Source organism: Barbus barbus, assembly GCF_936440315.1.
Source record: "Barbus barbus genome assembly, chromosome: 41".
NCBI classification, from domain to species: domain Eukaryota; kingdom Metazoa; phylum Chordata; class Actinopteri; order Cypriniformes; family Cyprinidae; genus Barbus; species Barbus barbus.
In genome coordinates, this window is record NC_136719.1 from 5,600,527 (window position 1) to 5,618,095 (window position 17,569).

The 17,569-nt window shown below is 40.8% G+C and overlaps 1 protein-coding gene across 1 annotated transcript; it reads left to right on the top strand.

The window, feature by feature from the left end:
- Positions 1-6,676: 6,676 nt before the first annotated feature.
- On the top strand, positions 6,677-7,634 carry LOC306860539 (putative methyltransferase YdaC; the record flags this gene model as incomplete). Its single annotated transcript, XM_079402268.1, has 2 exons — positions 6,677-7,112; positions 7,438-7,634. The coding sequence occupies 2 exons, from the start codon at positions 6,677-6,679 to the stop codon at positions 7,632-7,634; spliced, it is 633 nt and encodes a 210-aa protein (XP_079258394.1).
- Between the last annotated feature and the right edge of the window lie 9,935 nt (positions 7,635-17,569).

Here is a 17,569-nt window from a genome sequence, read left to right on the forward strand (position 1 = left end):
AAAGATCATATTTTGAGTGTGCAAAAATGTGTTTTGCACACGCGCAAACTGAGTTTTGTGAACAAAATGTTTGTTTCACAAAGAAGAAACTATTTGGAGCACACTAAAATCTATTTTGCATTTAAAATACATTTTTGGATGTGTGCAGACCTTCTCTTTTGCGTGTGCAATGTTTCACTTGCTTGCTCAACCCAACCCAGCGTTACAATATGCCATAATTCCAGCCAATCAGAGATGAGGCTGCTAAATTCTGATTGGCTGCCTTGACAACCAATCACAACACAAAGGAAGATATTCAGAAGAATGTGGGAACCAGAGCAGTTCTGGGGCACCACTGACTTCAATAGTTTTTTTTTTTTTTCTACTATGGAAGTCAATGGCGCCCCAAAACAGCCTGGTTACAAACTTTCTTCAAAATATCAATACAGGGTTGGAACTTTAGAGAGCACTAAGGGAGGGCATCAAGGGAGCAAGCTAGTAAAATGTTGCACGTGCAAAAGAGAAGGTCTACACGCATCCAAAAACTTATTTTAAATGCTAAATTAATTTTAGTGCACTCCAAATACTTTCTTCTTTGCGAGATGTAAGTTTTCTCCACAAAACTAAGATCGCACTGTCATAGGCGCGGGAAGTGGGGATCCTGAGGGTGCTCCATCCATCAACGTGTGATTAGGCTAGTCAACATTACATAAAACGCTCGCCAGTCGTTAGATCCAGTGGCTTAAGACCTATCTGGACGGGATTAGTTTTACATGGAGAGGTGGGGTAAATTAATTATCACCAGAGCTTAGTCCCGTCTGAATGCGCCATCTCAGTAATCATTACAGACAATGTCAGTAAAGATTACGACAACTTTTACCTTCTGTAAAAAGGCCCGGAGAAATTATCTCAGGTAATACTAATCCCGTGTGAATAGACCAGCTGTAAAAATATACGTAAATATTCCATCATTTCCTGTCATTTTCCACGGTTTTTCAAATATGGAGTCGCTTGAAGAAGCTTTCAGTTGCGTTCTAGACAGAGGGACAAGTCAGTGGCAAACCTCAATTCTTTTCAACATAAAACGATGCAGGATTAGTAAAACAATACCAGCTACGCTACGCTTACTCTCTCTGACAGTGAGTGTCACACACAGCAGTTCTACAGTCACGCCTCCTATCAATCACTCAGTGCATCACTCGTCTTGTCTAAACCACCTCAAGCATTTTTACTGTTACAGAACGAGGAAGAGCACTTACATTCATGTAACATAAAACGCATGTGACGACAGGCAGGTGACGGCGGTGCGTAAATCGAATTACCCCTCCCACTTCTGATAGTTTTACTGAGATTTCTAATCCCGTTTGAATCGGCCATTAATATTACAGATGTCTTGTGGTAAAATTACATTACCCCATCTACCCCTGTAAAACTACTCCCGTCCGAATAGGGCTTTAGATGGTAAAACGTGTCATATACTCCCTTTGACGTGATCAATCCGGGTTCGAATCTGCGTTCTGGCATACTTTTTTCAAATCAAATTTATTTTTAAGAAAAATTAAGGAAATAATAAAAAAGTTGAAAATAAACTATCGGGTAGAGTATTTATTTAGCTGCGTTTTTCTTTTTTTTTTCCTTCCCTCTCCCATTATGGACCTGCCCGCAACCCAGCTGCTTTGCCTGGAGCAGCAGGACAGTCCGCTGGAAGACCACACCAGGGACTTTATCGATCTGGCGTGCCTTACTCACTTCCCAGACCGCTCGCTCTGTGTTTTCTACATTGCTAACCTGAGCGAGCGGTGTAAGGCATGCCTGCCAGCAGACGGTCCAAAAAAGAATTTTGCCGCTTGTGTGGGTGCTGGAGAAAAATGGATTGTATTTCTCCGTCTGCCCTGCCGAGGAATCCTGCTATACGGAAATTTGCCAGAGCCCACTTCAGACGGAGAGCCTGAGCCTGCCGTGACACATGAGCCTGATCCGAGACCCGCGACTGAGCCAATCGTCACCCCGGAGCCTGAGCCTCAGGAGTGGTCTGATCAAGTGTGTGAGCCGGCAATATGGTCCGTCCAGAGGAAGTTTTGGTGGTGATCGAGGGCTTGGAGGGAAGCCCCATCCTGGATCGGTAAACATTGGACTATGGTGGTTGGTGTCACTATTTTCACATTCCGTACAATAAAATTGCCAATAACTAGAGCACTTTCATCAGGTTTCTCAGTGTCACTGAGTGTGGAGAACCTGTTTGATGTTTTAATCGGAATGGAAGAGCAGTGTTTTGACCCGCGACTATGCCGCATAACAGTCATCCAGTTGCCCTGCTGCGGAGGCTCTGTAACCAGAACCAAACAATGTACAAGACTCCCTGAGCTAGTAGCATCCAAAGCCATATTTACCATCCTCACATTCTTACTATCCTCAACTAAAATTTAGGATCACATGTGAATCCCTTGTCGCCGACAGAGAGAGATAAACTGTATAAAAATGGCAAGCGGTGCAAACAACAATAGCAGGAGAAGAAGCCATTACTCACCGGGATTGATGACTGATTCTGTCTTACCACTGTTGTTTGATAAATTCGTGAAAAACAGAGAGAGAGAGAAATGAAACGGAGCAAAAAAAAAGAAAACCGAAAAAGAAAACAGTAATAGAATGGAAACGCGAATGACAAGCTAACCGGCTAACAAATGCTAACGCACTGCATGCGTGCTGCACTCACGGCTTTGGATTAAAAGCGAACGATCGAATTAGTCAGATTAGTTTGATCAGAAATATGGTGGGAATTAAGTTTACTTAAACAACAGAGAGTGAATATAAGATAGAGATTCAACAGAAAAGCGAAGCTACACGGAGCTACAATCGCAAACCTCTCAGGAGGTTTGAGGTTTTTAGTCTAGTAGTAAACTTAATTCCTCTTAGGAACTGCAGGTCCTAGCCATAGAAACCATAATAATGATTTATATGGATATGACACTAAGTTAGAATGAGTTTATGCAACTTTACACATTTACTATTACTATATTAGTAGTTACTATTTCTCCACTAGGTCTGAAAAATATATTGTACGTTTTAATCCCCTGGAACACACTACAAACTTGATGATATTATAGAACATGATGCATTACTGTGTCTGTCATTATTAAATAATTAAGTAATTTTGGAGACAGTGGCTCTGTCAGACTTTTGTCCCCGTGTCTTGTGTTTCCACATGCTCCCAGTGTTTCCATGTTCTTTTTTGTTTTTTCCTGTTTCCTGTTCTTGTTTAGTTTGATTATGATTCCTCCACTGTTTCTGTTCTCTTTGATTAATTTAATCAAATTCATTAACTATTTAAACATTAAATATAAGGGTCATTAAAAATCCCATGGCGCTTCTCGTAAAGAGTAGGGCTGTAACCCCAGTGTCCTGGCCAAATTGTAACCCCTCCACTAGACCTTTTCAATCATGGCCTCCTAATAATCCCCATCCTCTTAATTGGTTCTATGACTCTCTCTCCTCTCCATCTGTAGTTGGTGTGTGGTGAGCGCACTGGCGCCGTTGTCCTGTGGCTGCCGTCGCATCATCCAAGTGGATGCTGCACACTGGTGGTGGTTGAGGAGAGACCCCCCCAGAACTCAGTATGGCTCCAGCCGTAGAGGCTGGGACCGCCATGGCTTCCCAAGTCCCCTGACCAACCATGGCCTCCGGAGTCTCCAGATCCGTCATGGCCTCCCGAGTCCCCTGACCAGCCATGGCCTCCTGAGCTCCCTGCTCCACCGTGGGTCCCGGAACGGGCACCGCCCTGGAGGCCATCTATCCTGTCACCCTGTCCCTTGAGGCCTACAGAACGCCCACCCCCTCCCCTTTGGATGTTGCACGGCGTGAGTAATTGTCAGACTTTTGTCCCCATGTCTTGTGTTTCCACGTGCTCCATGTCCTTTTTTGTAAAAATCTGAACAAAAAATACAGGAACTGAACTAACTCCCTGACTAGCCAAAAAACAGGAGAAATTTTATATTTAAAAAAAGTGGCACCCAACCCCTACAGCTTCCGTGCTGAAGTGAAGTGATATTAATTAATTAATTCAGCACATTTATATAGAGCTTTTTCTAGGCACTCAAAGCACTTTACATTGTGAGGGGGGTCTCCTCATCCACCACCAGTGTGCAGCATCCATGGTCAGAGGCCAATGGGCAAATTTGGCCAGGATGCTGAGGTCACACCTCGAAAGACATCCTGGGATTTTTAATGACCAAAGAAATTCAGGACCTTGGTTTAACGTCTCATCCAAAGGACAGTGCTTGTTGACAGTATAGTGTGTTCATCACTATACTTCGGTGCTAGGACCCACAAAGAACAGAGTGTGAGCACCCCCTGTTAATGATTTCATTGTATTTTTATTTTATTTTATTTCATTTTTAGCTTGGTGTCGATTTTATTCTTGATATTTTGTATGTCACTTAATTTTATTTGTGTTATGGTAACAGAAGTCTTTTATTTTGACGGTCATTGGCGTGAGCGGATATAGTGAGAGTCTGCGCCAAAAATGTCAGTACGGAGCGAAAGCTAGACGCACATGGTCACGATTTCAAAGGTTCACGATTTACAACGAGTCCAAAAGGATTTAGCTCCTGGTTTAAATGGAGAACAAGGTATAGTTTTAGATTTCTTGTTACCCGTTTATGTTTGTTGTTATTTTGATCTGTTTTCTTTATAGTAAGATTATTTGTTTGTTATTTTGTGTTATATTTAAATATGCTTGAATAAGTGTTTATTTGGTGTTTTCTTTTTTGTACAAGCTCTTACGGTCGATTCTCACAAAGTGATACAGTGATGTGCTATGTCTTACGGCATTCAGCGGTGATTATATCAGTGACGAGCATTCAAATAACGTCTGGAAATCACCAGTCGCAGAGTCGTCTATCCTTTTATTAAGCCAGGGAGCTACAGTAAGAGCTTGCCATCGTCGATCCGCGGTGCTGCTTCAAGGAACGCCATGGTTGGTGAAGGAACTTTGGTGTCGTTGCGCTCGTCGGGGACAGCGTGATTGTTCTTTCAACGGACCAAGATTAAAGCTAGCTCTCAGCGGAAGGCTGTATAAGTCTACGGGCAGCAAATGAACCGATCTAATGGACTACTTAAAGAAAGAGAACTGTTTCCAAATGGTTTGGTGGATCGCAGTGAGTATCGAACATAAAGAAATGAAATTAGTTCTGAAGGGACAAATCTTCTCTCGTTTATCGTGCGCGATTTAAAGGTAATGGACATTGCTGCATATGCAGTTCACCTGTTAATGGACTAAAGTGTATCGAATTATTCAGTTTTGCATTTAAGAGTTAATGTTTTAGAATTTGTGGTTAAAGTGAATTTGCTGAGTGTTCGTTGTCAAATTAACTTGATTGTGAAATGTGAATTGTGTAACTGGTGAATTACAAATATGAGAGAATGTCAAAATCAGACACCGGCTCAGAGGTAAATAGGCAAGTTGACAGACAACATGTAGAAACTCAAAGTGAAAATATATGCCGTTCAAAACGTGCACCTGTTCCTACAGTAAAAAATGTTAGCCTATAAGCAAGAAGAGCAGTTAAAGAGAGAGAAAAAGATTGTATCTTTATATGACCAATGGAAAATGGAAGCTCGTAGTGCACGTGAGCGTCTTAAATCAGATGTTTCGGAAACTCAGTTGGCTATTTTAATTGATACTTTGGAGGCAGTTAAAAAATAAGGTCTTGGGTGCTTATGATGAATTTAGGCAGCGAGTTTTACCTGCTTTTGAGATGAGAAGAAAAATGGATGCATGTGAACCACACCCAAGAATTATACACACCACATGAACAAGATCCGTTTGCAGTAACAAACATTCATTTATGGACCTGCATTTATTCTCCTCGGATGTTGTGCATCAGTGGACCTTAGACTACAGCTCAATGCCCAAGTTCACAGTTAACCAGATATCTGAACGTTCCTGAGACTGTGAAAACCAACCAGGAGCATTGTTTCTCATATTGGTTATCTCAGTATAATTGCAAGATTATGTATCCTTGAGGTCTAAATCTGTTGTAACTATTTGTTTTCAGTTGTTATTTGCGTAGGCCTACGCTCCTTATATGTACATTGTATTTGCACTTATGTGAACTCTTTAAATCATGAGAGTGTACATATATTGAGTCGATCTCTTGATACTCAACTTCTAATAGAGTAAATTCATAAAGCTGAGATACAACTGCCTGTTTCATTACTCTCTTGGTCACTGGAAATTACTTGTAGTAACTGACAATCTAAGGTGATTTAGTACCGTAACAGTAACCAACGCATTCATACAGTCTCTAATACAATAAAACAGTTATTTTTATTTACAAAAACTGTGTAATTAATATAAGTTAATATGACATTCTCACAAATTAATATTTCATGGCCACAACAAGTGAACCGAACATGTCCCCTACCGGGCACTTTATCTAAATTATACTGGGATGTTTGCTAAAATTGTTGGATGTAGCACAGCCCTAAAATTTTCCAGAAGAACTGGTCCTGCTGCTATTTGATACTTTCTCCCACACTCCCCTACCTCAGGCTCCCTGAACCCACAACCCCCTTCTCATAACCTTCTGAGAGGGAGTAGCTCTCTGAGCACACACTCTGAGTTCCTAACTATTGAGGGTCCATCTACAATATATATACACATACAGTATAGTTTTATTCTTTTGTTTTCAGCATAGAAATGCTGCCTACCAAAGTGGGGAAACAGCTGGGTCACCCCACATATTCTGTAACTGGATGGCTGGTGACCAAGTTCTTTAAATGGCACAATCTGATTTTGGAGGAGAATGCAGTGAGATTGTGCAACATACAACCCAATGACAAGGTGCTGGAGCTCGGTCACGGGCCGGGCTTCGGTCTGCAAGCGGCAGTGCAGCTCCTCACGGGTCCGGAGGGAAAACTGCTCGGGGTGGATTACTCTCAATACATGCATGAGATGGCCAGTAAGCGCATGAAGGAGCAGATCTCAAGAGGAAAGGCTCTGCTGTATTACAGTGATTTGGTGGCCATGCCGATAGAGGAAAACACGGTTGACAAGGTGTTTCACTGCAACTGTTATTACTTCTGGCCGGATCTGAAAGCAGGATCGAGAGCGATTCACAGAGTGATGAAACCAGGTGAGATCTCGAGAACTTGAGTGATTCAATCAAATGTCCAAATCAACATCTATGCTTTTGTATTTAAGATGGTAAACTTCATAAAAGAAACCGATGGAACTGGAACTGGTTTATTGAAAAGGTTTATTTATTTATTGTTTATTTTTTGTACAGTATTTAGAATGCCTCTCATTATCTAGAGATGCATGAACTCCATAAGTTCAAAACTACAGTACATGATATCATCCAAAATGAATTGAGAATGAAAATTTTGTGTCAGATTGATGGACCCAACTGCATGTCTTTTTGTTATAATTGTGGAATGTATCATTTTCTGTCCCTGCAGGTGGTATTATGGTTACAACTCTCAGACGAGACAGTGTTATTAAAGCTGCTCATATGAAAGTGCTCACTGGAGACAAATGGCGTCCTGAGGTCTACATGGAAGCACTGCAGTCCTCTGGATTCACAGATGTCCGAATGGAGAATAAAAGAGAGAAACTCATCACATTTCAAGCTATTTTTGCCACTGCTGTTAAGTAAAAATGCTATATAATGTACTGATGTGTAATAATACTAAATAATAAAATTCATCTAACAGGAGTAAATATTTCCAGTGATTGACATTGTATATAATATATCTGTTTTAGAAAACATTTCACTTCTCACATTTAATACAAATTAACAAAAGTTCAATAAAATAATCATGATGCACATTTCAAATTATTACCCTGTCCATTAAATCCTAAACCTAAATTATTTAAAGGTGTTTTTTCCAGTGCAATGAAGCAAGATCTGACATTTTTGTGTGTATTTCCTCAGGGTGGGCTTGTTTTTGGACAGGGGCGTATTTAAAAAAAAAAACAATAACCAAAACTAGCAAGTACTCTAAAAAAAAAGGCACAAACTAAAAAGAGGAGAAAACGTAATCTTGCACCAGCACTAACATTAAAATATTTTTAAACTACTCATGGCCACCTTTACTATAATTTATCACGTTTTACTGCAGGCTTATTTATTGTGGTACATTTTGTCTAACTTGTAGAATATATAATAGACAGTCTGTTAAGGGAATAGATTTTTCCCTTAAGATTTATATTACAACTGGCATGTTGTAGCTATTGTTTCTGTTGTTTCTCATAACAAATGCAATATAGATTAATAAAAACGTAATTATTGGCCTGCTAATGATTAATCGGCTAGCCTTATTATAACAAATGCTACAGTTAAGAACTGTGGTACTTTTTCATAAGAGCAAGTACAAGTCAGAATCGAGAGCCAATGGGTTCTAATGATGAGTGATGAAAAAACCTGGCCTTCAGATATTCCAATGATGGCACAGATTAAATAATTAAGAGCCTGATAAACTGTTAAGGAGTAAGGAATAAACAATATCATTATAAGAAAATGTTAAGTTAGATTGACTTCCCATGGTGTGTTGAATTAGAACATTCTGTCAAACTATAGCCTAAATGTCTAAATAATTTAAAATACATTATATAGGCTATCCTATGTAAACAAGTAATAAACTAGCCTATTACTTTATTGCAGTTACACTATCAACCAACTTTGCAGGTGTGGTGGATAGCACAAAATACCATTTTACAAAAATAAACATTTAAGCAAATAAATAAACCTTAAGAGGGAGAATGACCCGCAGGGTCCACTTCAACCATCCCCCAATGTTCAAACCAAAACTACGCCCTTGGTGTAGGCGCATACCTAGAAATCTTGAGCACAAAAAAAAGTGTTTGAACATTGCCGTGAACAGCAGTTCACTTAACACACTGCAGGGAATGTTGTCTATATGGGCCTATGAGGCAAACAGGCTATTGTCCCTATAGAAATCCATAATTATTCTCAAATTACAGTATTATCTTTAATTTAAAGAAACTATGTCCTGCAAGGCAGCTTTTTTCCTGAAGGTCTCATTTTAGACAAGTCCAGACTTTGATGAGTGCTTTTCTTTCTAGTTCTACACACATTGTTTTTGAATCCAAAGGTGATGACCCATATTAAAACCCATTTAATCCCACAGGTCACAATAGTGACCGTGAAGGTTTTCATTTATAAAGCTCTAAAAATGTTAGATTAACAAATAAACAGACACCGCCCGATCTAAATATTCCCTCACAGTTTAATAGTAATGACTTTATGAATTTCTTTACTGATAAAATAGATAACAACAGAAATACAATATCAAATGTAGAACTGCAGTGCTTTACAACTATAGGACAGGAAGAGCTGAATAAACTTATCAGTGCATCTAAACCAACAACGTGTTTATTAGATCCTGTACCCACTAAACTACTGAAAGAGTTGTTACCTGTAGCAGAAGAACCGCTTCTCAATATTATTAACTCATCGTTATCTTTAGGTCACGTCCCAAAACCAGTACAGTACACAGAATCTCTTGGATTACAATTTGCAACTAGACAGATGCAAAGTAAAAAATCTGGGTGTTATATTAGACAGCAATTTGTCCTTTGAAAATCATATTTCCCATGTTACAAAAACAGCATTCTTCCATCTTAGAAACATTGCCGAGCTTCTAAACATGCTACCTGTTTCTGATGCAGAAAAGCTAGTTCATGCATTCATGACCTCTAGACTGGACTATTGTAATGCACTGCTAGGTGGTTGTCCTGCATCTTCAATAAACAAGCTACAGATAGTCTAAAATGCAGAGTTCTTACCAAGTCAAGAAAATATGATCATATTACCACAATTTTACAGTCTCTGCACTGGCTACCTATTCAGTTCCGTATCATTTACAAAATATTATTACTTGGCTATAAGGCCCTAAATGGTTTAGCTCCTGCGTACCTAACTTGTCTTCTACCACACTACAATCCAACCCGCTCCTTAAGGTCGCAAAACTCTGGACTTTTGGTAGTACCTAGGATAGCAAAGTCCACTAAAGGAGGTAGAGCTTTTTCACATTTGGCTCCCAAACTCTGGAATAGCCTTCCTGATAACGTTCGGGGTTCAGACACAATCTCTCTGTTTAAATCTAGATTAAAGACACATCTCTTTAGCCAAGCATTCACATAATGCATCTTATAATCTTGTACTGCAGTTATATCTGATCAAATGTACATTATTATTATTCTTTAGCTTGGGTTGAACAAATCATTTTTGCTTAGATGGAACAGCAGCTACGCTAATTATGTCTCTATTTGTTTCTCTATTTCTGCCACGGGATTAACATCCTGTGGGAATGACAGAAGCTTCAGCCTGGATCCAACCCTTAAATGATCTGAGATGACCAAACACTCACAAGAATGAACGAGCAGAACTCCTGCGGCGAATAGAACGGCTTGCAGTTAATGAAGAGCTTTTCTAGATCTGAACAGCACATCTTCTTTAACACAGTTACATCTGTACACCACCTCTCATTGATGTAAAAGCACATCCCGCCGCCGTGCGATTTCCCCGTTGATTCCGCGTCCCGATCTGCTCTGATCAGAGTGAAGTTAGGCAGATGTAGTACGCTGTCAGGCATGTCGCCATTTAGCCAGGTGAAAAACAGGGCAGCAGAGTTAGAAAAATCCTTGTTTGTCTGGGAGAGCAGAAGGAGTTCATCCGTTTTGTTGGGTAGAGAGCGGAGATTCGCCAGATGGATGCTAGGCAACGCCATTCGAAATCCACGCTGTCGAAGCTTCACGAGCGCTTCGGCTCGCTTCCCCCGCCTGCGCCTCCTGTAGCGTTTGACCAGAGCTACAGCTCCGCCAACTACAAGGTCCAGCAAAACGTCCGAAAAATCAAAATCCGGTAAAAGATTTTGTGGTGTGTTCAGCAGGTCATGTTTGATGTAGATGCACAAACCAATGGCGCTTTCGCCCACCAAAGGGGAGGAGCTGATGGCTACATAATCTGGCTTAGAGCGCCAAATCATCATAATCAATTCGACTGAAGTGACAGTCATTGATTCACATGCATCTTATAGCACAACAATCTATGCAATGCTTGTTCCCTTATCTCAAGAAACGAGTATTCGCTATCGAACGGTCTCTCCCATTGCGTCGCTAAAGCTTTGGGGAATGCATCCAACAGCGCCGTGCTAGGCACAGATGCAGAACAAAGCCTGCTTACAAGCCCAACTCAACAGCACTCCATTGACGGCTCCGTAGCCTGAGCTATAAGATACGTGAGCTACCAATCTCAGGTCTATTCAATACTGGCCTTCCACTCAAAGAGAGGAATGAGGTAGAGTAATCAGATAGGATCTGTCTGAACCAGGAGAAATCAGTAGTTCATGCTTTTACGCAATGTTTATTTGGAATAATTTAAACATGACTATCATAACTTGTACCTTTACAACTTTATTAAACAAGTATGTAAAAAATGTTAATTTTAAGCTCCTGAAGAACTATATTTCTTGTAAAAACTTCATAACTTGTCTGAACAGATCAGAGCACTCAATGTACACCCTGGGTGCCCTAATGGGGCACAGTAGGTTGGGACCCTGTTCACCATCCTTCACAAGGAGTGCTAACAGGGTATCTTACAGTCCTTGGGCCCAAACTCCAGTTAAAAAGTGCTAACAGTAAGCGCTACCAACCCCACAGCTTGGATAGAGAGATGGGTTACCCTGATATAACATTGGTCCAGGCACCAAGCGTGGAACGGAACATGAGTTTTGAGCCAAGATTGAAGGGGCTGCAGGTGTAGCAGGCCCAGGTGAATCACAGAGGAGGCAGCCGACACAAGGCCAAGCATGATCTGAAAGGCTCTGAGGGGATGTGAAGTCCCCGATTTGAATGATGCCGCCAATTGCTGAATACTCGGGGAGCATTCCGGCTTAATTCAAGCTCACATTTGAGGTGAGTCTATAATCATCCCCAGAAAGGTTTCTGGGGGTCAAAAGACTCTTGGTTGGATTGATCCTCAATCCAAGGCGCTCCAGGTGGTTGAGCATCAACGATCTGTGAGCAGTAAGTTCCCGTTCTGAACTAGCCAGTATCAGCCATGGCATTTCCAAGCCATGAGCTGGGTGGCCAGTGGTTCTATTTTTACAAATAACAGTTCGCCTTGAAAGGGCAGGGTATAGCTAATGTGTGGTAATGTGAAGTAGTCAGCAATTGTAGGATTTATTCATGCTTTTTTTAGGTCAGATTTGTTTAGGTCATGGTCCATGGACCCCCTGAATTAGCCTTGGCCACCCCCTGGCCACCCCATGTATAAAACTCTAGCTCCGCCACTGCTCATATGTTACAAACACAACACACAAACACACACACACACACACATCTCTAAACAATTGTAACAATATAACAGTTATTTTTATTTACAAAAACTGTAATTAATATTAGTTAATATGACATTCTCACAAATTAATATTTCATGGCCACAACAAGTGAACCGAACATGTCCCCTACCAGGCACTTTATCTAAATTATAGTCAAGTCAAGTCACCTTTATTTATATAGCGCTTTTAACAATGTAAATTGTGTCAAAGCAACTGCACAATATCAAAATCAAAATCCTCTGGCCAACAAACCAGCAGTTCAATTTAACTGCAGCAAAGTCAGATTGTAAGGTCTCAACTAGTTCCAGTGGTCATTTGGTAATTCTGTATGTTGTCTGAGCGTTGGCATCCTCTTAGGTCCTCTGAGGGGTTAGCATTATCTTTTCTCAGGTGTTCGGTCATCTCAGATCATTTAGGGGTTGGATCCAGACTGAAGCTTCTGTCATTCCTAATTACCACGGGATGTTAATCCCGTGGCAGAAACAGAGACAAATAGAAACATAATTAGCGTAGCTGCTGTTCCATCTAAGCAAAAAAAAAAAAAAAATTATTATTTGTTCATCCCAAGCTAAAGAATAATAATAATGTACATTTGATCAGATATACTACAGTACAAGATTATAAAATGCATTATGTGAATGCTTGGCTAAAGAGATGTGTCTTTAATCTAGATTTAAACATAGAGAGTGTGTCTGAACCCCGAACGTTATCAGGAAGGCTATTCCAAAGTTTAGGAGCCAAATGTGAAAAAGCTCTACCTCCTTTAGTGGACTTTGCTATCCTAGGCACTACCAAAAGTCCAGAGATTTGCGACCTTAAGGAGCGGGTTGGATTGTAGCGTGGTAGAAGACAAGTTAGGTACGCAGGAGCTAAACCATTTAGGGCCTTATAGGCAAGTAATAATATTTTGTAAATGATACGGAACTGAATAGGTAGCCAGTGCAGAGACTGTAAAATTGGGGTAATATGATCATATTTTCTTGATCTGGTAAGAACTCTAGCCGCTGCATTTTGGACTATCTGTAGCTTGTTTATTGAAGATGCAGGACAACCAGCTAGCAGTGCATTACAATAGTCCAGTCTAGAGGTCATGAATGCATGGACTAGCTTTTCTGCATCAGAAACAGGTAGCATGTTTCGAAGCTTGGCAATGTTTCTAAGATGGAAGAATGCTGTTTTTGTAACATGGGAAATATGATTTTTAAAGGACAAGTTGCTGTCTAATATAACACCCAGATTTTTGACTTTAGAGGATGTGACAGTGCATCCGTCTAGTTGTAAATTGTAATCCAAGAGATTCTGTGTATTGTTTTTTGGTCCAATAAGTAATATCTCTGTCTTATCTGAATTTAATAGGAGGAAATTATTGGTCATCCAATCTTTTAAATTTTTTACACAATCTATTACCTTAGATAGTTGAGAAGTTTCATCTGGTTTTGTTGAGATATATAGTTGAGTATCATCAGCATAACAATGAAAACTAATCCCGTATTTTCTAATAATATTACCAAGAGGCAACATGTATATTGAAAATAGAAGAGGACCTAGGACTGATCCTTGTGGTACTCCATACTTTACTGGTGATAATTGTGATGACTCTCCATTTAAATGAACAAAGTGGTAGCAATCGGACAGGTATGATTTAAACCACCTTAAAGCCTGCCCTTGAATACCAATATGGTTTTGTAGTCGATCTATGAGTATATCATGGTCTATAGTGTCAAACGCAGCACTAAGATCAAGTAATACTAGCAATGAGATGCAGCCTTGATCTGAAGCAAGAAGCAAGTCATTTGTAATTTTAACAAGTGCAGTTTCTGTGCTATGGTGAGGCCTGAAACCTGACTGAAATTCTTCATAGAGATCATTTTTTTGCAAGAAGGAGCACAATTGAGCAGACACAACTTTTTCTAAAATTTTTGACATAAACGGAAGATTTGAAATGGGTCTGTAATTTGCCAGTTCATTAGAATCTAGTTGTGGTTTCTTAATAAGAGGCTTAATAACCGCCAGCTTGAATGGTTTTGGGACGTGACCTAAGGCTAACGATGAGTTAATAATATTGAGAAGCGGTTCTTCTGCTACGGGCAACAACTCTTTCAGTAGTTTAGTGGGTATAGGATCTAATAAACACGTTGTTGGTTTAGATGCACTGATAAGTTTATTTAGCTCTTCCTGTCCTATAGTTGTAAAGCACTGCAGTTTTTCTTTGGGTGCGATGAATGAAGCTGAAATACTAGACGCAGTAGAATCTACATTTGTTATTGTATTTCTGATGTTATCTATTTTATCAGTAAAGAAATTCATAAAATCATTACTATTAAATTGTGAGGGAATATTTAGATCGGGCGGTGTCTGTTTATTTGTTAGTCTAGCCACTGTGCTAAATAAAAACCTTGGATTGTTTTGGTTATTATCTATGAGTTTGCGGATATGCTCTACCCTGGCAGCTTTTAGAGCCTGTCTATAGCTGGACATACTGTTTTTCCACGCAATTCTAAAAACTTCCAAGTTAGTTTTTCTCCATTTGCGCTCAAGAATACGAGTTTCTTTCTTGAGAGAATGGGTATAACTGTTGTACCATGGCGCAGTACATTTTTCTCTAACCTTTTTCAATTTGAGGGGGGCAACAGCTTCTAATGTATTAGAGAAGATAGTGCCCATGTTGCTAGTTATTTCGTCTAGTTCATGTGTATTTATGGGTACACAGAGCAGTTGAGATAAATTAGGCAGGTTATTTGTGAATCTGTCTTTGGTGGCTGGAACAATAGTTCTGCCCAGACGATAACGCGGAGCCATATAACTAATATCAGTAATACGCAGCATGCACGATACAAGGAAATGATCAGTAACATCATCACTTTGAGGTATGATATCTATATCGGTAAGATCAAGTCCATGCGATATAATTAAATCTAGCGTATGATTAAAACGATGAGTGGGCCCGGTGACGTTTTGCTTGACTCCAAAAGAATTTATTAGGTCAGTAAACGCAAGTCCTAGCACATCATTTGTATTATCAACGTGAATGTTAAAATCTCCGACAATTAGCAGTTTATCAACATTAACCAATAGATCTGAGAGGAAATCTGCAAATTCTTTTAGGAAATCTGTATATGGCCCTGGCGGTCTATACACAGTAGCCAGAGCAAGAGATAAGAGAGATTTATTTTGCATATCTAACAGTGTAACATTAAGCAGAAGTATTTCGAATGACTTAAACCTCCTGTATCCTGTTTTCTGAGTAACATTGAGAATATCACTATATATTGTTGCCACACCGCCGCCACGGCCAGTCTGACGGGGCTCATGTTTATAACAGTAGCTCGGTGGAGTAGACTCATTTAGACCAAAATATTCATTTGGTTTCAGCCAGGTTTCAGTCAGGCAGAGTACATCAAAATTATTATCTGTGATCATTTCATTTACAATAACTGCTTTGGGTGCGAGTGATCTAATATTTAGGAGCCCAAGCTTCAAAAATTGTTTTTGTTCATTTATTTTGTGTTTTTCTGGTTTAATCACGATCAGATTTTTTCTAGATCCTGCATTAAATTTATATTTTGACCTCGCTATTCGGGGGACAGACACAGTCTGTATAGATTGGACAACGCGGGTACTTCTATCATTTAAGTGGGTAGAACAAAAGTCATTTGAGAATTGACTTACTAGTCAGATGGAGCGTAGCGTCCTGGAGATGTTGTCCGACAGGAGTTCCGCTCCGACTCTGCTGGGGTGCAGGCCATCAGCACGGAAAAGCCTAGGACGCTCCCAGAAAAGATTCCAATTATTTACAAAGAGCAGTTTCTGTTCTTTACACCATGACAATAACCATTCGTTTAAAGCAAACAGTCTACTGAACCTTTCGTGTCCTCGTCGATACGTCGGAAGTGGACCTGACACGATGATCTTCGCCGCGGGCGATGTGCTGCGTACCGTCTCGATCAGGCTCCTGTAGTCCCTCTTCAGTGTCTCCGTCTGCCGCAGCTTGATGTCGTTAGTCCCCACGTGCAGCACGACAGCCCAGATGCTCTCATCGCCCTTCAGGATCGCGGGTATCTGCGCAGAAACATCGAGAACACAAGCACCGGGGAAACAGTGAGTGTGCACTGTACCTTCAGCTAGCGTAGCACGGACGTGCCGGACGATGGAGCTTCCGACGATCACAGCGTCGCGTTCCGTCTCGCGGAGGGGAGCAAAGCGGTTCCGGGTGGAGATCTCGAAGACCGGAGGCGGCGAGGTTGTCCCCCAGGGCCTGGCTCGCGTCTTCCGCTGCTGTTGTTGCACCCAGGGTCCGTGGCGTCCCGGCGCCGGAGTGAAGGACATCTGTGAAGACCGCGTCCTGGGTGCACAGTGTCTGTATAGAGAAACGCACGGAGTAGAGGTGGTGGGAGTGTTAGCAGCGTGCTGTATACTTACCCCGGACTTGTGAGCTTCAGCCCGGGATGTTTCCAGCGCGGCTCTCCTCTCTCTCAGCTGGGCCTGCTTCTCCACCAGGTCGCGGATCTGCTTCTCCACGGCCTCCAGCTCCAGCTGCACCGAATGCAGCTCGAACGTGTCCTCACCTGCACTCAAAGGTAGACACAAATCCGCCATTTAAGCAAATAAGAGTGAGACAAAGGCAATGTGTGTGAATAGAGTATTAGCAGTGTAAGCTAGATTAGCGGCAGGCACGCTGCCTATGCTAACGGGCTATAAGCTAATAGCAAACACGAGAAATCAAAATAAAACTAGTGATAACAAGGCGCTCCGATTGTTTTTGTTTTAGAATGCTATTGTGGATATATTCACACGTTATAAAAACGAAAAAGAGTGTATAAAATAGTTTTAAGATAAAAAAAATAGACGATAAAGAATCAACTTGACAGAGCTCAAACTCAAAACACGTAGTCACAAATCAGCGCATGCGCATTTCGATTGTATAATGCAAATTATACTGGGATGTTTGCCTAAATTGTTGGATGTAGCACAGCCCTAAAATTTTCCACCAGCGGCCACTGGTACTTAACACCCACTACCACCAGAAGAACTGGTCCTGCTGCTATTTGATACTTTCTCCCACACTCCCCTCCCTCAGGCTCCCTGAACCCACAACCCCCTTCTCATAACCTTCTGAGAGGGAGTAGCTCTCTGAGCACACACTCTGAGTTCCTAACTATTGAGGGCCCATCTACAATATATATACACATATACAGTATAGTTTTATTCTTTTGTTTTCAGAATAGAA